General features: G+C 38.6%; 2 protein-coding genes across 2 annotated transcripts; both read left to right on the top strand.

Annotated features, from left to right (window-relative positions):
• Positions 1–13,088: 13,088 nt before the first annotated feature.
• LOC129888629 (probable methyltransferase PMT18) lies at positions 13,089–15,688 on the top strand. Its single transcript, XM_055963573.1, has 6 exons — positions 13,089–13,919; positions 14,021–14,231; positions 14,325–14,613; positions 14,715–14,886; positions 14,964–15,259; positions 15,350–15,688. The coding sequence occupies exons 1-6, from the start codon at positions 13,227–13,229 to the stop codon at positions 15,570–15,572; spliced, it is 1,884 nt and encodes a 627-aa protein (XP_055819548.1). The 5' UTR covers positions 13,089–13,226; the 3' UTR covers positions 15,573–15,688.
• Positions 15,689–18,233: 2,545 nt separating this feature from the next.
• On the top strand, positions 18,234–21,488 carry LOC129888631 (probable aquaporin NIP5-1). The gene is made up of 4 exons (XM_055963575.1): positions 18,234–18,946; positions 19,823–20,242; positions 20,595–20,656; positions 20,980–21,488. The coding sequence occupies exons 1-4, from the start codon at positions 18,737–18,739 to the stop codon at positions 21,176–21,178; spliced, it is 891 nt and encodes a 296-aa protein (XP_055819550.1). The 5' UTR covers positions 18,234–18,736; the 3' UTR covers positions 21,179–21,488.
• The last annotated feature ends 68 nt before the right edge of the window (positions 21,489–21,556 follow it).

Raw genomic sequence — 21,556 nt, forward strand, 5'->3', positions numbered from 1 at the left:
ATGATTTTGCCAATTTTTCATTATGATAGCCCACAAATTTTTTAGGTGTCGAAGATCCTGGTTGAATTATTTTGGATTCTTCAATAGTAGCATCCATAACGACCTGGGAATGACTCCAGTAGCCCTAGTGGCGCTTTAGAGGAGTGTAGGAGTATTTTATTTGCGACGCAACAGGAATTAGGAGATTTTGCCTATTTTTCGTATGTTTTAGCCCATAGATTTGTTAGGTGTCGGAGGTCCGAGTTGACTTTTCTTTGTTTCTTCAATAGTAGATTCCATAACAACTTGAGGAATGACTCCAGAAGCCCGATAGTGCTTTAGTGGAGTTTAGTCTTAATTTATTGGCAACGCAATAGGAATTAAGTGATTTTGCCAGTTTTTCGTGTGTGTTAGACCATGAATTTTTTAGGTGCTGGGGTTTGGATCGAATTTTGTTAGATTCTTCCGTATTAGCATCTATAAGAACCTGGGAATGACTCTGTTAGACCTGGCGGCGCTTTGTAGGTGTTTAGGAGCTTTTTTTAGCGACGCAACAAGAATTAAGCGATTTTGCCAGTTTTTCGTATATGTTAGCCCACGGATTTCTTAGGTGTCGGGGGTTCTGGTCGAATTGCTTTTTGATTTCTTCCATAGTAGCATCTGTAACGACCTGGGAACGACTCCGGTAGTCTGATGGTGCTTTAGAGGTGTTTAAGAGCATTTTATTAGCGATGCAATAGAAATTACGCAATTTTTCGAATTTTTCATTTGTGTTAGCCCATATATTTTTTAGATGTCGAAGATCCGGGTCGAATTTTCATAGATTCTTCTATAGTAGCATCCATAACGGCCTAGGGAATGATTCCAGTAGCCCCGGTAGTACTTTAGATTGGTTAAGGAGCATTTTATTGGCGACAAACAAGAATTAGGAGATTTTGCCAGTTTTTCGTGTGTGTTAGCCAATGTATTTTTTAGGTGTCAGGGGTCCCGGTCTAATTTTCTTAAATTTTTCCATAGTAGCATCCGTAACGACCTGGGAAATGACTCTAGTAGCCCCGACTACGCTCTCGAGGAATTTAGGAGCATTTTATTGGCGATGCAATAGGAAATAGGCGGTTTTGCCAATTTTTTGTGTGTGTTAGCGCGCAGATTTTTTAGGTGCTGGGATTTCGGGAAGAAATTTCTTGGATTCTTTCATAGCAGCATCCGAAATGACCTGGAAATGAATCTAGTAGACTCGGTGGCTCTTCGGAGGGGTTTAGAAGTATTTTATTGGCGACGCAACAGGAATTAGGCAATTATGCCAGTTTTTTGTGTGTGTTAGACCACAAAATTTCTTGAATTCTTCCATAGTTGTGTCCCTAATGACCTAGGAAATAACTCCAATAGCCTCAGCGGTTCTTTGGAAGGAATTAGGGGCATTTTATTGGCGACGCAACTGAATTAGACAATTTTACCATTTTTTCGTGTATGTTTAGCCCACAGATTTATTAGGTGTCGAGGGTCCTGATCGAATTTTCTTAAATTCTTCCATAATAGCATCCATAACGGCCTATGGAACGACTCCAGTAGCCCAGCGGTACATTAGAGTGGTTAAGGAGCATTTTATTGGAGACGCAACAAGAATTAGGCGATTTTTCCAGTTTTTCGTGTGTGTTAGCTTATGAATTTTTTTAGATGCCAGGGTCCCAGTCAAATTTTCTTGGATTCTTCCATAGTAGCATTTGTAACGACCTAGGAAACGACTCGAGTAGCCCCGGATACCCTTTAGAGGAGATTAGGAGCATTTTATTGGCGACGCAACAGGAAATAGGCGTTTTTGCCAATTTTTCATGTGTGTTAGTCCACAGAGTTTTTAGGTGTCAAGGTTTTGGGTAAACATTTCTTGGATTTTTCCATAGTAGCATCCATAATGACCTGGGAACGAATACAGTAGACTGGGAGGCTCTTTGGAGGGGTTTAGAAGCATTTTATTGGCGATGCAACATGAATTAGGCAATTTTACCAGTTTTTTATGTGTTAGCCCACAGAATTTTTAGGTTCCGGGGATCCAAGTTGATTTTTTTTGAATTCTTCAATAGTTGTGTCCGCAAAGACCTAGGAATTGACTCCAATAGCCTCGGCGGTTCTTTGGAGGGCATTAGGGGCATTTTATTGGCGACGCAACAGAATTAGACGATTTTACTAATTTTTCGTGTATGTTTAGCACACAGATTTTTTAGGTGCCGAGGGTCTTGGTTGAATTTTCTTAAATTTTCCATAGTAGCATCCGTAATGACCAAGAGAATGAATCTAGTAGCCCGATGGTGCTTTAGAGGGGCTTAGGAACATTTTATTAGTGACGCAAAAGGAATTAGGGGATTTTGGCAGTTTTTAATGTTAGTTAGCCCATAGAGTTTTTAGGTGTTGTGGGTCCGGGTTGAATTCTCTTAGATTCTTCTATATTAGCGTACGAAATGACCCCAGAATGAGTCCAGTAGCCCCAGAGGCGCTTTAGAGGGGTTTATGATCATTTTATTAACGATGCAATAAAGATTAGGCGATTTTGCTAGTTTTTCGGGTTTGTTAGCCATGAATTTTTCATGTGCTAGGGGTCCGTGTCAATTTTTTTTGATTCTTCTATAGTATTGTACGTAATGACCTAGGGAATGATTTCAGTAGCTCCGGAAGTGATTTAGAGGGGTTTAAGAGCATTTTATTGGCGATGTAACAAGAATTAGGTGATTTTGCTAGTTTTTGTGGTTGTTAGTCTATGAATTTTTTAGTTGCCGGGTGTCTGGGTTGAATTTTCTTTGATTATTCAATAGTATCATCCGTAACAACCTGGTAACGATTCTAGTAGCCCCAAAGGCGCTTTAGAGGGGTTTAGGCATATTTTATTGCCAATGCAATAGGATTGAGGCAATTTTGCCAATTTTTTGTGTTTGTTAGCCCATAGATTTTTTAGGTGTTGTGGGTCCAGGTCAAATTTTCTTAGATTCCTTTATAGGAGGTTCAAGTTGAATTTTCTTGGAATCTCTCGTAGTAGAATTCATAATGACCTGGAAATGACTCCAATAGCCCCGTTGGTACTTTAGAGGGGTTAAGGTGTATTTTATTGGCGACGCAACAGGAATTAGGAAATTTTGCCAGATTTTATGCGTGTAAGCCAATAGATATTTTAGGTGTCGGCGGTCCAGATTGGATTTTCTTGGATTATGTTATAGTAGCATCCGTAACGACATGGAGAACGACTCTAGTAGCCTCGACAGCGCTTTAGACGGGTTTAGGAGCATTTTATTGGCAATGCAAAAGGAATTAGAAGATTTTGGTAATTTTTCATTTCTGTTAGCCCACAGATGTTTTAGGTGCCAGGATTCCGAGTCAAATTTACTTGAATTATTCCATAGTAGCGTTCATAATGACCTGTGGAATGACTCCAATAGCCCCGGTAGTGATTTAGAGGGTTTAGGAGCATTTTATTGGCGACGCAACAGGATTTAGGCAATTTTACCAGTTTTTCGTGTATATTAGCCCATGGATTTTTCAGGTGTTGGGGATCCGGGTCGAATTTTCTTGAATTCTTCCATAGTAGCGTCCTTAATGAACTGGGGAATGACTCCAGTAGCCTCGGCGGTGATTTAGAGCGGTTTAGGAGTATTTTATTGGCTACGCAACAAAATTAGGTGATTTTGCAAGTTTTTCGTGTGTTTTAGCCCATGGATTGTTTAAGTGTCGGGGTCTGGGTCAAATTTTCTTGTATTCTTCCATAAAAGAGTCCTTAAAGACCTAAAAAATGACTCAAGTAGCTCCAGTGGTGCTATAAAGGGATTTAGGAGCATTTTATTAGCAAAACAACATAAATTAAGTGATTTTGCAAGTTTTTTCGTATGTTTTAGCCAACGAACTTTTTAGGTGCCGGGGGTCCGGATCGAAATTTCTTGGTTTATTCCATAGTAGTATCCGTAACAACTTGGGAAATGACTCAAATAGCCCCAACGGTACTTTAGAGGGGTTTAGAAGCATTTTATTAACGACGCAACAGGATTAGGAAATTTTGCCAGTATTTCATGTGTGTTAGCCCACAGAATTTTTAGATGGTAGAGGTCTGGGTCAAAATTTATTGGATTTTTCCATAATAGAGCCCGTAATGACCTGGGTAACGACTAAAGTATCTTTGGTGGCGCTTTAGAGGTACTTAGGAGCATTTTCTTGGCGACGCAATAGGAATTGGGAGATTTTGCCCATTTTTCATGTATGTTAGGTGCCAAGGATCCAGCTCGAATTTTCTTGATTCCTCCATTGTAGCATCCGTAACGACCTAGGGAACGACTCTAGTAGCCCTAGTTGTGCTTTAGTGGGGCTTAGGCACATTTTATTAGCGACAAAATGGGAATTAGGTGATTTCACTAATTGTTTGTATGTGTTAGCTGATGAATATTTTAAGTGTTGGGGTGCCCGGGTCAAATATTCTTGGATTCTTCCATATTAGAGTATGTAACAACATGGGAAACGATCCAGTAGCCCCGACGGCACTTTAAAGGGGTTTAGGCACATTTTATTAGCGACACAATAGGAATTAGGCGATTTGGCCAGTTTTTCATGTATGTTTGCCCACAGATTTTTTAGGTGCCGAAGGTCCAGGTCGAATTCTCTTTGATTCTTCCATAGTAGAGTCCGTAACAGCCTGGAAAATGACTCCACTAGCCCAACAGTGCTTTATAGGGGTTTAGGAGCATTTTATTGGCGACGCAACAGGAATTAGATGCTTTTGCTAGTTTTTGTGTTTGTTAGCCCACAGATTTTTTAGATGTCGGGGGTCCGAGTTAAAGTTTACTGGATTCTTCCATAATAACATCTGTAACGACTTGGGTAACGACTCTAGTAGACCTGTAGGCGCTTTAGAAGGGTTTAGGAGCATTTTATTGGCGACGCAACAGGAATTAGGCGATTTTACCAATTTTTTGTATGTGTTAGCCCATAGATATTTTAGGTGCCGGGGGTCTGGATTGAATTTTTTTGGATTCTTCCATAGTAACGTCCATAACGAGCTTCGAATGACTCCAGAAGGCCCGGAGGTTCTTTATAGGAGTTTAGACGCATTTTATTGGCGACTCAACAGGAACTACACAATTTTGCCATTTTTTCGTGTGTTAGCCCAATGAATTTTTAGGATCCGAGGGTATGGATTGAATTTTTTTGGATTCTTTCGTAATAGCATCCAGAACGACCTGGAGAATGACTCCATTAGCTCTGGCGGCACTTTAGAGGGGTTTAGGAGAATTTTATTGACGACACAATAGGAATTAGATAATTTTACCAGTTTTTTGTGTGTGTTACGGATATTTTAGTTGCCGGAGGTCCTGGTTGAATTTTATTAAATTTTTCCACAGTAACATCCGTAACGACCTAAGGAACGACTCCAGTAGCCCTGGCAGCACTTTAGAGGGGTTTAAAAGTATTTTATTAGCAACGCAAAAGAAATTAGACGATTTTGCCAGTTTTTCGTTTGGTTTAGCCCATCGATTTTTTAGGTGTCAGGGGTCTGGGTCGAATTTTCTTGGATTCTTCCATAGTAGCGTCAGTAACGACCAAGGAAACGACTTTAGTAGTCCAGCGGTGCTTTAGAGGCGTTTAGGCACTTTTTATTATTGACGCAACAGGAATTAGTACCGGGGATCCGGGTTGAATTTTCTTGGATTCTTCCATATTAGCGTCCCTAACGACCTAGGAACAAATCTAGTAGCCCAGAGGCATTTTATTGGCCACACAATAGGAATTAGGTGATTTTGCCAGTTTTTCGTATGTGTTAGCCCACGAATTTTTTAGGTGCCGGAGTTCTGGGTCGAAATTTCTTGAATTCTTCAATAGTAGTGTCCGTAACTTCCTGGGGAACGATCCAGTATCTCCGGAGGCACTTTAGAGAGGTTTAGGCGCATTTTATTAGCGACGCAACAGAAATTAGGGTATTTTGCCAATTTTTCATGTGTGTTAGCCCAATGATTTTTTAGGTGTTGGGGGTATGAGTGGAATTTTCTTGGAATCCTCTATAGTAGCGTCCGTAACAATCTGGGAAATGACTACAGTAGTCCTGATGGCGTTTTAGAGGGTTTAAGGTGCATTTTATTGGCGATGCAACAGGAATTAGGCAATTTTGCCAGTTTTTCGTGTGTGGAACCCACGAAATTTTTAGATGCTGGGGGTCCGGGTTGAATTTTCTTGGGTTCTTCCATAGTAGCATCTGTAATCACATGAGAATGACTATTGTATCCCTGGCGGTGCTTTAAAGGAGTTTAGGATCATTTTATTGGTGATGCAAAAAGGAATTAGGCGATTTTGCCAGTTTTTTGTGTATGTTAGCCCATAGAATTTTTAAGTGTCGGGGGTCTGGGTCAAATTTTCTTGGATTCTTCCATAGTAGCGTCTGTAACGACCTATGGAATGACTCCAATAGCCCCGACGGTGCTTTAGATGAGTTTAGGAGAATTTTATTGACGAGCAATAGGAATTAGGCGATTTTGCCAGTTTTTCATGTGTGTTAGCGTAAGAATTTATTAGGTGCTAGGGGTTCGAGTCTAATTTTCTTGAATTCTTCCATAGTAGAGTCCGTAACGACTCCAATAGCCCCTGTGTGATTTAGAGGGGTTGAGGAGCATTTCCTTGGAGATGCAACAGAAATTAGGTGATTTTACAAGTTTTTCATGTGTTTTAGCCCACGGATTTTTTAAGTGCTGGGGGTCCGGGTCGAATTTTCTTGGTTTATTCCATAGTAGCGTCCGTAATGACCTGGGGTACGACTATAATAGCCCCAGTGGTGCTTTAAAGAGGTTTAGAAACATTTTATTGGCGACGCAAAAGAAATTAGGTTTATTTTACCAGTTTTTCGTGTGTGTTAGCCCGCAGATTTTTTAGGAGCTGGAGGTCTAGGTCGAATTTGGTTGGAATCTTTCATAGTAGCGTCCATAACGACCTATGGAATGACTTCAGTAGCCCTATCGGCGCTTTAGAGGGGTTTAGGAGAATTTTATTTGCAACGCAACAGGAATTTGGCGATTCTGCCAGTTTTTCGTGTGTAGGCCTACACTTTTTTAGGTGCTGGAGGTTCGGGTTGAATTGTTTTGAATTCATTAATAGTAGAACCCGTAACGACATGGGTAATGACTACAATAGCTCTGGCGGTGCTTTAGAGGGATTTAGGAGCATTTTCTTGGTGATGCAATAGGAATTAGGCGATTTTGCCACTTTTCGTATGTGTTAGCCCACAAATATTTTAGGTGCCGAGGGTTTGGGTTAAATTTTTTGAGATTCCTATATAGTAGCATCCGTAATGATCTGGAAAACGACTCTAGTAGCCCCGGTGGTGCTTTAGTGGGGTTTAGGTGCATTTTGTTAGCGATGAAACAAGAATTAGATGATTTTGCTAATTTTTCGTGTATGTTAGCTTGCGAATATTTTAGGTGGTAGGGGTACGGATCAAATTTTCTTGGGTTCTTCCATAGTAGAGTCCGCAACAACATGAGAAACGACTCCAGTAGCACCAGTGGCACTTTGGAGTGATTTTGGCGCATTTTATTAGAGACACAATATGAATTAGGCTATTTGGCCAGTTTTTCGTGTGAGTTAGCCCTTAGATTTTTTAGGCGTCGGAGGTCCGGGTTAAATTCTCTTTGATTCTTCCATAATAGCATCCCTAACAACCTGGGAAACGACTCCACCAGCCCAACGGGACTTTATAGGGGTTTAGGAGAATTTTATTGGCGACGCAACAGGAATTAGGTATTTTTGCCATTTTTTCGTGTGTGTTAGCCCAAAGATTTTTTAGATACCGGGGGTCCGAGTCTAATTTTCTTGGATTCTTCCATAGTAACATCCGTAAATACCCTGTGAATGACTGCAGTAGCCCTGAAGGCTTAGAGGGTTTAGGAGCATTTTATTGGCGATGCAACAGCAATTAGGCGATTTTGCCAATTTGATTGTGTGTGTTAGCCTACAGATTTTTTAGGCGCCGGGGGTCCGGGTCGAATTTTATTGGATTCTTCTATAGTAGCATCCGTAACGAGATGTCGAACGACTCCAGTAGCCCCGGAGGAATTTAGAGAGGTTTAGGCGCATTTTATTGGCGAGCAACAGGAACTGGGCAATTTTGCCACTTTTCGTGTGTATTAGCCCAACGATTTTTTAGGTGCTGGAGGCTCGGGATGAATTTTCTTGGATTCTTCCATATAACGTCCATAACGACCTGGGGAACGACTCCAGTAGCTCCAGTGGCGCTTTATAGGGGTTTAGGAGAATTTTATTGGCGACACAACAAGAATTAGATGATTTTGCTAGTTTTTCATGTGTGTTAGCCCACAAATTTTATAGGTGCCGGAGGTCCGGGTTTAATTTTGTTGGATTCTTCCATAGTAGCATCCGTAATGACCTAAGGAACGAATCAAGTAGCCCTGGCAGCACTTTAGAGGGTTTAGGATCATATTTTTGGCGACGCAACAGGATTTAGGCGATTTGGCTAGTTTTTCGTATGTGTTAGCCCATGGATTTTTTAGGTGTCAGGGGTCTGGGTCGAATTTTCTTGGATTCTTCCATAGTAGCATCCATAACGACCAAGGAAATGACTCCAGTAGATGCGGATTTAGGCGCATTTAATTGGCGACGCGACAGGAATTAGTATTGGGGGTCCGGGTCAAATTTTCTTGGATTCTTCCATAGTAGCGTCCCTAACGACCTAGGGAATCAATCTAGTAGGCTCATAGGTGCTTTATAGGGGTTTAGGAGCATTTTATTGGAGACACAACAGAAATTAGGCGATTTTGCTAGTTTTTCATATGTATTAGCCCACGGACTTTTTAGGTGCAGAAGTTCCGGGTCGAATTTTCTTGGATTATTTCGCAGTAGTGTCCATAACGTCCTAGGGAACGGCTTCAGTAGATCCGGAGGCACTTTCGAGGGGTTTGGCATATTTTATTAGCGACGCAACAAGAATTAGGCTATTTTGCCCTTTTCGTGTGTGTTAGCCCATTGAATTTTTAGGCGCTGGGGATACGATTCGTATTTTCTTGGAATCCTCCATAGTAGCGTCTGTAAAGACCTGGGTAATGACTCCATTAGCCCTGATGGAGCTTTAGAGGAGTTACGGTGCATTTTATTGGCGACGCAACACGAATTAGGCAATTTTGATAGTTTTTCGTGTGTGTAAGGCCATAGATTTTTTAGGTGCCGGGGGTACGAGTTGAATTTTCTTGGATTCTTCCATAGTAGCATATGTATCAACGTGGAGAACAACTACAGTAGCCCCAGCAATGCTTTAGAGGAGTTTAGGAGTATTTTATTGGCGATGCAACAGGAATTAAGCGATTTTGCCAATTTTTCGTATGTAACAACCTATGGAATGACTCCAATAGCTCTAGAGGCACTTTAGAGGGGTTTAGGCGCATTTTATTAGTGATGCAACAAGAATTAGGTTATTTTCCAGTTTTTCGTGTGTATTAGCGTAAGAATTTTTTAGGTGCCAGGGTTACGAGTCAAATATTCTTTGAATCTTCTATAGTAGCGTCCGTAACGACCTGAGAAATGATTCCAGTAGCCCCGATGGCGCTTTAGAGAGGTTAAGGTGCATTTTATTAGCGACGCAACAGGAATTACACAATTTTACCATTTTTTCATGTGTGTAAGCCCATGGATTTTTTAGGTATCGGGGGTCTGAGTTAAATTTTTTTGGATTCTTCCATAGTAGCATCCATAACGACGTGAAGAACGACTCCAGTAGCCCCGACGGCGCTTTAGAGGGGTTCAGGAATATTTTATTAGCAATGCAAAAGGAATTAGGCGATTTTGCTAGTTTTATGTATGTGTTAGCCCACAGATTTTTTAGGTGCTGGGGATCCGGGTTGAATTTTTTTGAATTCTTCCATAGTAGCGTTCGTAACAAATTGGAGAATGACTCCAGTAGCCCTGGCGGTGATTTAGAGAGGTTTAGGAGCATTAACATATTAGGGACGACGCAATAACAATTAGCCGATTTGGTTAGTTTTTCGTGTGTGTTAGCCCATATATGTTTTTGGTGCTGGGAGGTACAGGTCGAATATTCTTGGATTATTCTTTAGTAGCATTTATAAAGACCTGGAGAACGGCTCTAGTAGCTCTGGTGCATCTTCTACGGCGATCAGGAGTATTTTAGGGGCAACGCAATAAGAATTAGGCAATTTGGTCAGATTATTTGTGTGTCGTAGCCCATAGATTTTTTAGTTATCGATGCTTCGGGTCGAATTATTTTGGATTCTTCTTTAGTAGAATCCGTAAAGACTTAGGGAACGACTCTAGTAGCCTCAGGGTGGCTTCTACGGCTTTTAAGAGTATTTTAGGGGTGACGTAATAAAAATTAGGCGATTTTACCAGTTTTTAGTATGTGTTAGCCCACGAATTTTTTACGTATCGGGGCTTCGAGTCGAATTTTCTTGGATTCATCTTTTGTAGCATCTGTTACGATATGGAGAACGACTCCAGTAGCCCCAGTGTGGCTTCTACGGTGTTTATGAGCATTTTAGGGGGTGACGCAACAAAAAATATGCGATTTGCTCAGTTTATACGCCCACAGATTTTTTACGTGCCGGGGCTCCGATTTGAATTTTCTTAGGTTCTTCTTTAGTAGCATCCATAAAATCAAGAGAACGACTCGAGTTGCCCCGACGCCGCTTCTTTGGCATTTAGGAGCATTTTAGGGGCGACGTAACAGGAATTAGTTGATTTTGTCAGTTTTTCGTATGTGTTAGCCTACATATTTTTTAGGTGCTGAGGGTCTGGGTGGATTTTTGTTGTATTTTTTTTGTAGCTTCCGTAACGACCTGTGGAACGATTTTAGTATCTCCAGCGCGGCTTCTACGGCATTTAAGAGCATTTTAGGGGCGACATAACAGGAATTAGGCGATTTGGTCTGTTTTTCGTGTGTCTAAACCAATGAATTTTTTTAGGTGCTGGGGGTCTGGCCTAATGTTTGTTCGATTTTTCTTTTGTAGCATCTGTAATGACCTTGGAACGACTCCAGTAGCCCCGGCGCGACTTCTACGATGTTTAGGAGTTTTTTAGGGGCAAACGCAACAGGAATTAGGCAATTTGGTTAGTTTTTTGTGTGTGTTTAGCCCATGGAATTTTTAGGTGTCAGGGCTCTGGGTCAGATTTTATCAATTTTTCTTTTGTACCATCCGTAACGACCCAAGAAACGACTCCAGTATCCCCGATTCAGCTTCTATGGCGTTTAGGAGCATTTTAGGGGCGACGTAGCAGGAATTATGCAATTTTGTCAATTTTTCCTATGTGTTAGCCCACGAATTCTTTAGGTGCCAGAGGTTTGGGTCGAATTTTCTTAGATTTTCTTTTCATAGCATCCTAACGACCTGGGGAACATCTCCACTAGCCCCGACACAGCTTCTACGACATTTAGGAGCATTTTAGGGGCGACACAATAGGAATTAGGCGATTTTGTTAGTTTTTTGTGTGTTAGCCTACATATTTTATGGGTGTCGAGGGTCCGGGTCAATTTTTCTAGGATTTTATTTTCGTAGCATCCATAACGACCTGGGAAACGACTCTAGTAGCCCCGGCGGGGCTTTTACGGTGTTTAGGAGCATTTTAAGGGAGACGCAACAAGAATTAGACAATTTTGTCAATTTTTTTTGTGTGTTAGCCCACAGATTTTTTAGGTGCCGGGGGTCCAAGTCGAATTTCCTTGGATTGTCTTTTCGTAGCGTCCGTAACGATCTGGGGAACGACTCTAGTTGCCCCGACGCGGCATCTACGGCGTTTAGGAGCATTTTAGGGGTGACACAATAGAAATTAGGCGATTTTGTCAGTTTTTCGTGTGTGTTAGCCCATATATTTTATGGATGGTCTTATTAAATAGGAGGTCTAAAAGTTTCGAACGATCATATTTACAAAATATTCATAGCTTTTGTAGGACCCACACATTACTTTTAGCATTTAGGGATCATGAAATAATAATTCAGTATTTTTTTAAGTTTTCATGTATATTAGCCTATAAATATATTTTAATATGATCGGCTAAAACTTTTTGATCCCATATTGTAGGATCAACTGTAATTACCTAGGAAATGATATTCATAGTTTCTATTGGATTCACGCCACTTTTTTAGCGTTTAGGGATCATGAAATAAGAATTGGATATTCTCTCAATTTTTCTTGTGTTAATGCATATGAATATTTTGTAAATATGACTGTCAGAAACTTGTTGACCCCATATTGTGTAGGACCATCCTTAATTACCCAGTGAGTGATATTCATAGCTCCTATAGAATACACTCGACTTTTTTTAGCGTTGACGAGTCACGAAATAGGAATTTAGGATTTTCTCAGTTTTTCGTGTGTGTTAAGTCCGTGAATTTTTGGGAATTAATGACTGACTCTTTTTTGTCCAAACTTTTTTGGACCATCCGTAATGACCTAGTGAATCATATCCATAGCCTTTACATGATCCACGCTACTTTTTTTTAGAATTTAGGGATTATGAATTATGAATTCAGAATTTTCTCAGTTTTTTGTGTGTGTTGGTTAATGAATTTTAGAAGATATGACTGATCGACTCTATTTGGACCAAATATTTTATGACCATCTGTCGTAATCTAGTGAACAATACTCATAGCCTTTACATGATCCGTGCCATTGTTTTTATCATTTAGGGTCACGAAACATGAATTTAAAATTTTCTAAGTCTTTTATATTTGTTAGTCAATGAATTTTTGGGATAGCCCATGGCCGACCACTCCATTTGGCATCAAATTTTGTGAGTCCATCTGCGAAGATCTAATTAATAATAGCAGATGATCTAATTAATAATAATAGTAGCTTATACAAGATCCACACCATTTATTTTTTTAATATTATTTTGGTTCAAGACTCCGTATATATTAGGATAGTCGAAAGTGTATTTTCAGGTGAGGAGGCATTTGAGGCAGATGTTACGGTGTTTGCAAACTGTCCGCCAAAAATCTTTTCATATTGTCTCAACCAAAGATCACTCACTACCTTTAATTTATTATACTTGGACCAAGTCTCCAGACTTGTAAGCTTCTTATTCATTTCCATCTCCTATCTTCCGATTATTTAGTAACCTTTCAAGTTGTAACCCTTACAGAAAATCATTTATTTATTTATTTTTACTCGTTGTTGTATGTTTTCCATAAAGTCTAGCTTATATACTAAGATCAGGTATATATATTTGTTTAGAGTTAAATTAATTTGATAGAAATTGGTATTCGATGGCAAAAGACCACAGTGGATCTCCAAAGCTGTACCAGCTAGAATCGAAGAGAAAGCGTGTGACCTGGATCGTTGGTGTTAGTGGTCTGTGCATCTTATTTTATGTTCTAGGAGCTTGGCAGAATGGAAGACGACCGAGTCCATCTGCTGAAGTGTACACGAGAGTTGGATGTGATCATGATAGCATATCATCGTCTTCATCAGGAATATCATCATCATCATCAGTGGTCCCTATGGATTTCGAGAGTCATCATCAATTAGTTGTGAACAATACAAAGTCATTAGAAAACTTTCCAGCATGTGATATGTCGTACAGTGAATACACACCATGCCAAGAGCCACAGAGGGGTAGAAAATTTGATCGTAATATGCTAAAATACAGAGAGAGGCATTGCCCAAATAAGGAAGAGAAAGAGGTTTTACGCTGTCTTATACCTGCTCCACCAAATTATAAGATCCCTTTCAAATGGCCACAGAGTAGAGACTATGCTTGGTTTGCGAATATCCCACATAAAGAGCTTAGCATTGAGAAGGCTGTTCAAAATTGGGTCCAAGTGGAAGGTGATCGTTTGAGATTTCCAGGAGGTGGCACAATGTTTCCACACGGAGCTGATGCTTACATTGATGATATAAGTGAGCTCGTTCCCCTTACTAGTGGAACTATTCGCACAGCAATCGATACAGGCTGTGGTGTAAGATGTTTTTATATATATATATATGATCGATTGATCTCCTAATTAATTTCTTGTTTAATTAATTTATATAAGTATCTAATTAAAAATAAAAATAATAGGTTGCAAGTTGGGGCGCTTATCTACTGAAGAGGGATATAATAGCCATGTCATTTGCTCCAAGAGATACACATGAAGCACAGGTTTGGTTTGCACTTGAAAGAGGAGTTCCAGCAATGATTGGTGTTATGGGTTCTCAGAGACTTCCATATCCCGCGAGGGCTTTTGATATGGCTCATTGTTCTCGCTGTTTAATCCCATGGAGCAAGTACGGTAAGATGATACAGGACTACATATTTAATATATAGCTAGCTAGCTAGTCGTGACATTTAATTAACTAATTTTCCTATACATACGTACGTGCAGATGGGTTGTACCTAATTGAAGTTGACAGAGTTCTACGGCCAGGGGGTTATTGGATACTTTCAGGCCCTCCTATCCGTTGGAAGACATATTGGAGAGGTTGGGAAAGAAGCCAAGAAGATTTGAAGAAAGAGCAAGATTCTATTGAAGATACTGCCAGGCAACTTTGCTGGGAAAAAGTGATTGAGAAGGGCGACCTATCTGTGTGGCAAAAGCCTCTCAACCACAAAAAGTGCATCAAAAACAAATCACCATATATCTGCAAGTCACGCAACAAAGCTGATGCAGCATGGTACGTACCATAATGACTATATATCAACTCATGATGAATGTCATATATATATTTGACATAGATCCTCAATTTCTGCAATATGCATTATTAAATTAATTAAGGTACCAAGACATGGAAGCTTGTATCACGCCGCTACCAGAAGTAACCAACTCAGATGAAGTGGCAGGTGGTGCATTAGAAAAATGGCCGGAGCGAGCATTTTCTATTCCTCCTAGGATAAGTAGTGGCTCAATACCAAGCATTACAATTGAGAAATTTAAGGAGGATAACCAGGTATATAGATCATCATCATCAAATTATAAAACATCGATGAATCATATAGTACGTATTCATTAATTGTGATCGATCAGGTATGGAATGAACGCGTGTCATACTACAAACATCTAATTGGTCTGTCGCCCCAAGGACGATACCGGAATGTGATGGATGCAAATGCTTATTTAGGTGGATTCGCAGCAGCTCTTTCGAAATATCCAGTTTGGGTAATGAACGTGGTTCCTTCGAAGAATGAACCAGACACTTTGGGTGTCATATATGAAAGAGGCTTTATTGGTACATACAATGATTGGTGTGAAGCTTTTTCAACATATCCACGAACCTATGATCTCATCCATGCTGGTGGCTTGATCAGCCTAAATCAGGACAGGTACGATAATACGTTCGTACGTATATATATATTTGATTTTAATTAGTACTATAGTAGTATTAATTCATGTTTAATTTTGTATTGCTGAAGATGTGATATCACCTATATTCTCCTTGAGTTGGATAGAATATTGAGGCCTGAAGGTACAGTTATATTCAGAGATGTAGTAGAAGTTCTAGTGAAAATCAAAAGTATAGCAGACGGCATGAGATGGCAAAGTCGTATTGTGGACCATGAGAGCGGACCATTTAACCCGGAGAAAATTCTTATTGCCGGAAAAACTTACTGGACCGGTGAACCTAAACCAGAATAATTCACTCAACCACACATTAATTCTTCTTTTTGATGTTAAGTTTCTTTCTTATTATTGCTTATAGTTGAAATTATTAACTTCATTGTAGATCAATAGAATAGAAGATCAATCGATGCTCATAATCATTCATCTTGCACCATTTTTTTGCTTCTTATAACGTTGGGTACAATATCGCTCTTACTTGATGATGCATGACATGTATATATTATCTATGATATTCTAGCACGTAACATGCATATGCAAAGAACACTATACTAGTATCTTCAATATGCACATATAATATATGTCATGTATGATACATCAAGCAACATTAATATATTTCCCATCTTCCTACACCAAAAATCGAAATTTTTCTGAATTCCTTTACTGAAATAAATTTATTTTTAAATAGTACAAGTGTGTAATAAGTCTTCATAATAGTTTGAGTGTGTTTTTGATTTTTCGAGACAAGTTCAGAATTTATGTTTTATCCCATTAAGTATTTAATCTAATTTTCTTTCAACCATTGTAGTTATAGAGTCATGGGTGTGCAATATTAAAGTAGAATAAATTACTTGTCAATTAGAATGATGATCTCAGATAAAAGAAAACTACATTCTTCAAGATAATATCCTATTTATTTTGGTAAAAAATTTAACCACTCAAGCTCGATTCAATGTTCAAAAGGGACGTTGGATAGGTAGAATACAAAAGATGCAACTGTTGACTGGCCATTCATTAATAGATGGAAGAGTAACTTCAAGTTCCGGGGGTCAACATTTCATTATTGCTAACACATTATAATATTGAACAATAGCTTCCACTTGGTTTTGTCCCGTGTGATGATTGATGATTGAAAATGAAAACTGATGGTGCTTAATTTCTAGTAGAGTGCAAAAACATGAAATAATTAATTCTGTTTTGTTTTGAGTTTGTTTGTTTCTTCTATTGTTTTCCTTTTAATTACAACCACCGATTTCCACTACATAATCAACCGCCCACTCACAAAAGTTACATCGATCTCTCCTTGTGCAATGATTCTTCCTCTTTATTCCTTCCACAATCTTCCTCTTCCTTTTGCTTCTTAATTCTCCTCACCAAACGTTCAATCAATTTTCTTCCAATGTAGGAAAAAGAAAAGGCTGGGAGGGTAAAATTGGTATTTAATTCTCAAACTAAACAAAAAGTATATATTTATTTGGTATAAAAGTCCATGTGCGATAGAGGAAGTGCACCATAGGAGCCGCTCAAGCACATTAATGGCCTAAAGTCAAAATTAAACGGAGGCCTTAAACTTAAACAAATAATAATTTTTATTAATTGATTTTTTCTAATATATTTTTTTCAATTATTAATATAACCATTCTTATTTTAAACTATCTTTCATGAGATGTACTTCAAATATGTCAAGTTTCTTCTAATAACTCTTTTATTTTATATGAAATTTTTACCTTTTCTACAAATAGTGTTTCATATTTTTTTAAAATAATAATTTATAACCTATTGTTGTTAAAAAGAAACGGAGCCCTTCAAATTTGGGGCCCGCATGTGCCTTTCTTTTAATACGGTTGTCACCCCTCAAGTGCACATGCGAGCAAGATTGTAGTTACAAATTATGGTATTACGCCTTTAGCATATGTATCAACATGGCTTAATGTTAATTGGCGGCCAAGTATTCTCTGTCAGAGTTAGTACTGTAAAGTACTCTACTAATTAAAGGATATACTTTCATTTCTAAGCAAATTAAACAGTGGTGCGTCTATCTTAAAGTTGTCTTAAAATAGTGATAATATTCACATGATTAAAAATCAATCCATTAGGAGTAAAATGAAAAAAAATTACTTTCAAATATAAAAATCCATAGTTGATGTTGAAACGAGTTAATAATAAGTAATTAGTGACATTTTGCAATGGAAAAATTTGAAATGATGAGGTTGAAATTATAAGAAGTGTACAAATGAGACGAGTTGTTGCATTGAAGGTGCTTGTAAGTCAGCAATATATAAGCACCAAATATTTCTTCATCTTTAATCAGAGTCTCATATTCGAATTCCTCTGAATAGAAAGTCAGCTTTGTTAAAAAGTACTTTACCCCAAATATGGGACTTTCTGATGCGAATTCAAATTTAGTTGAGCTTCAATAAAAATACGGATCGGAAAAAAAATTCCTAATGAAGCAATGCATGTAATAGCTCCAAGCCTCCAAGTTCTTTGTAAAGTTACGCATACCTTGAGCTTGACTATATATGCTTAGCTTTATAGTTTTTAATTTCCTCTCTCTACTTCAACTTGCCTTTTGCCAAATTATCAATGCATGTAATAGCTCCAAGCCTCCAAGTTCTTTGTATAGTTACGCATGCCTTGAGCTTGACTATATATGCCTAGCATTATAATTTTTAATTTCCTCTCTCTACTTCAACTTGCCTTTTGCCAAATTATTTAATGCATTATTGGTAGAAGGTGGAATTGCTAAAATACAGGGCTTCAGTACGTCACAGGCACCGATGAAGTTTCATTTGGAGAAAGTATTGCTTGTCAGTTTAGCATTGTGGCCATTGACTTTTCTCTCTCTCCCTCTCTTTCTCCATCTCTCGGTTGTCGGCCTCCTTTTTGTATTACTTTAATTATTACTATTATTATAGCTAACGAATATGTGTATATAATTGTATTAATTTCATTGCTTAAAATCACTTGTCTTTTGCCTTCTTATTATTATTACTCTTCAACTCATTTCATATTTTCATTAAGCAGTCTGAGTTAGTTGTTCTACTTCTTGCTCTTTCTGGTTTTTGTTATGTACTCTACTTCAGATCGTCATCATCTTATAATTAGAGCATAGTTAAGCTGGATACCTTCATTTCTTCTATTCCTTAGTCACACAGTTATAAAAAAACCTCTAAAGCATGTAACTTCATCTATTTCTTCAATCTTCTCTGAAAAAAACCAAAAAAAAAAAAAACTTTTTTTCCACTTGCTATATATGTCTCCTACCAGATTCTGATTATCCTAGGTTGATCAATCTATCGATCTGGCCGTTATACTGAATATCGTGTAGCCAAACATTTAAAAAAGTCAAAAAATCATGTAATTATAACCTTTTTTCCCTAGAAAGAAATTACCTAGTTCATTTTTTCTTAAAAAAAAAAAAAAAAAAAAGAAGAGAGAATTCAGTAATTTGATCTTGGATGGCAGAATTAGAAAGTGGAATATCGGCACCAGCAACGCCTGGGACACCAACTCCACTATTCCCGTCGTTGCGAGTGGACTCAATGGGTTCTTATGATCGGAAGTCAATGCCCCGATGTAAGTGCTTCCCTTTGGATGCTCCAACATGGGGAACTCCTCATACCTGTCTCGCCGACTTTCCCGCACCAGATGTCTCTCTCACCCGCAAGGTACATTTCTTTTTAAGTTCAATCATTCAACTCTCCATTTTTTTATTTGTTTTTTGGTCCAATTTGAGTACCTCTCTCAGTAATACAATTATTGGGGTCAGGTTACATCATTATTTTATTTCATGATGTGGATTAGTTTTTGCATATCTGGTAATTTTGTCCATCAAAGTTCAAATAGAAAAGAGTTATTTAGTATTTTTTTTAATTAAATTTTAATTCTCAACCATTTGAGGTCCATTTTGTCAATATTCATTCATACTTTTCTTTTCAATCAATGAGATATACAATAATCGCCATCTAAGGGCCAACGAGGTAGTTGGTGCAGCCCTTTTGGGTCAACCTTTAACCTGATTTGGTACCATTGTTATAGATCAAAATAGTAAATTATTAGATGAGAAAGCTCATTTAGCCTATAAATTTTAGATTCTTTATTTTAATTTGTTTGATAAATGGGTTGATTTTTAATTTTTGTCATTCTTTAATATGATCACGGAGAACTCTTTAATATTTTTCTTCTTTTAGTCTATGATCGGGGACAATTTTACACATATCCATTTACTTCAATTCTTAGGCGAAGTCTTAACTGAGGATTTGATTTCCAACACATTCTTCTAAAACATGGCTTTCATTTGTCCATTCTTTTTCTATGATCTTTTCTTATTATATAGAGAACATGCAAGAATCTTCTCAAGAAAATGGAAAATTTCAATCTGTCATCTAACATTTAGCAAGTTATTGTGGTGCCAAATAAATAACAAACTGATGCTGATCACTGTTTTAGTAGATAAACTTGCAAGTTCTGACAGAGAACTCCTTCGTTGTTACAACTACTTTATCATACCCTAAAGTATAAAAACGTGTGTGTGGTGGAAACAGTTGGGAGCAGAATTCGTGGGGACATTCATCCTTATATTTGCTGCGACAGCCGGGCCAATTGTGAATCAAAAGTACAACGGAGTTGAATCTCTAATTGGGAATGCAGCTTGCGCAGGACTGGCCGTTATGATAGTGATTCTATCGACAGGCCATATTTCTGGAGCTCATCTTAATCCGTCGCTCACTATCGCATTTGCAGCACTTCGTCACTTTCCATGGGTTCAAGTGCCGGCCTATGTTGCAGCACAAGTTTCAGCATCCATTTGTGCTTCTTTTGCACTCAAAGGTGTCTTTCATCCGTTCATGTCTGGTGGCGTTACTGTTCCTTCGGTAAACACTGGCCAGGCTTTTGCTCTTGAATTCCTCATCACATTCAATCTCCTCTTCGTTGTCACTGCTGTTGCAACAGACACCCGAGCGGTATGGACCAACTTGTATTAGATTATTAATCTAGACTATATTAAGGTGTTATAATTTACCTTATATACGTAAAGTTTATTATTAACATTGAATCATGTACACAGTCTAAATCAGAAAAATCTTTTACCTCCTTTGAGTTGAATTTAGATATTCACAAATACTACGAGTAAGTAATATGAAAAAGTAGATACCTGTAATCTATCTTTTTGGTGACAAAGACAGCTTTGCAGAATTACTTCCTTCCATGGTCACAAAAGACTATACTTCGGAAGATGACATGATTTTTTGGTTTTTATTCTTTACATCGAATAAATACATACATCCTACTACTATTTACTAATTCTTTCAACAGGTGGGAGAGTTGGCGGGCATAGCAGTTGGAGCTACAGTCATGCTCAATATTCTAGTGGCTGGGTAAGTGAATATCTCAACACCTAAGTATACAGGTTATGAAAATGTATCTCTACCAAACAAACCTCGGGGGGGGGGGGGGGGGGGTTACCATACACCAGCAGCTTGCATTGGGGAAGAAACTTCACTTATTCTACTGCTAATGTTGCAGAGAACCAACTCTAAAGAACAATAGAGAGCCAAATTAAAACCCTCCTTCCAATTATGATATTTTCATACCTAGTACTGTGACAAGAATTCTCAGCTAGGCAAACCATTAGTCTTTGCCAAAGCAAATCCAGTAATTCTTTTTTTGGTGTTTTTTGACATGTTGGTGGAATAAGCAGGCCGTCAAGTGGTGCTTCCATGAATCCAGTACGAACTTTGGGACCAGCCGTTGCAGCAGGAAATTACAAGTCATTGTGGATATACCTAGTAGCTCCAACTCTGGGGGCTCTTGCAGGGGCAGCTGTTTATACGCTCGTCAAACTTCGTGGAGACGACACTACCGAGACACCACGCCAGGTTAGGAGCTTCCGCCGCTAGCCTGCTGAAGGAAGGGTGTTGTTCCAACTTATAATACTATTGTGTGCTTGAAAATAAAGGTGGAGGACTCCGGAAAGTGTGACTTCCAGTCTCACCATCGAAAACAATTTACATTTGCATTTTGACACTCCTCTTCTCATTCACTTTGCGTGGATGACTTAAAGGAAGTGTCAGAATTTGGTTGTGGTCTGTGATCTTTTTCCTTTTATGATTTTCTGTGTGTGAACTATGCTACCTTAAAATTATATGTGACGGTAATAAGAACTTTCTGTACTGCTACTTGTTTATTTAGTCACAAAATGTTCAAGCATCCATTAACAGTCATCCCACCATAACCGCTTAAATTCTTTTATCCTCCTGACAACTAATTCCGGTAGG

Source organism: Solanum dulcamara, chromosome 5 (genome assembly GCF_947179165.1).
Source record: "Solanum dulcamara chromosome 5, daSolDulc1.2, whole genome shotgun sequence".
In the NCBI taxonomy this organism is placed as follows: Eukaryota; Viridiplantae; Streptophyta; class Magnoliopsida; order Solanales; family Solanaceae; genus Solanum; species Solanum dulcamara.

Coding starts and splice junctions, on each gene's coding strand:
- LOC129888631 (XM_055963575.1), top strand. CDS start 18,737: ATGGCAGAATTAGAAAGTGGAATATCGGCACCAGCAACGCCTGGGACA. Junction 18,947..19,822: donor ATGTCTCTCTCACCCGCAAG/GTACATTTCTTT, acceptor TGGTGGAAACAG/TTGGGAGCAGAATTCGTGGG. Junction 20,243..20,594: donor TTGCAACAGACACCCGAGCG/GTATGGACCAAC, acceptor TTCTTTCAACAG/GTGGGAGAGTTGGCGGGCAT.
- LOC129888629 (XM_055963573.1), top strand. CDS start 13,227: ATGGCAAAAGACCACAGTGGATCTCCAAAGCTGTACCAGCTAGAATCG. Junction 14,887..14,963: donor AATTTAAGGAGGATAACCAG/GTATATAGATCA, acceptor GTGATCGATCAG/GTATGGAATGAACGCGTGTC. Junction 15,260..15,349: donor ATCAGCCTAAATCAGGACAG/GTACGATAATAC, acceptor GTATTGCTGAAG/ATGTGATATCACCTATATTC.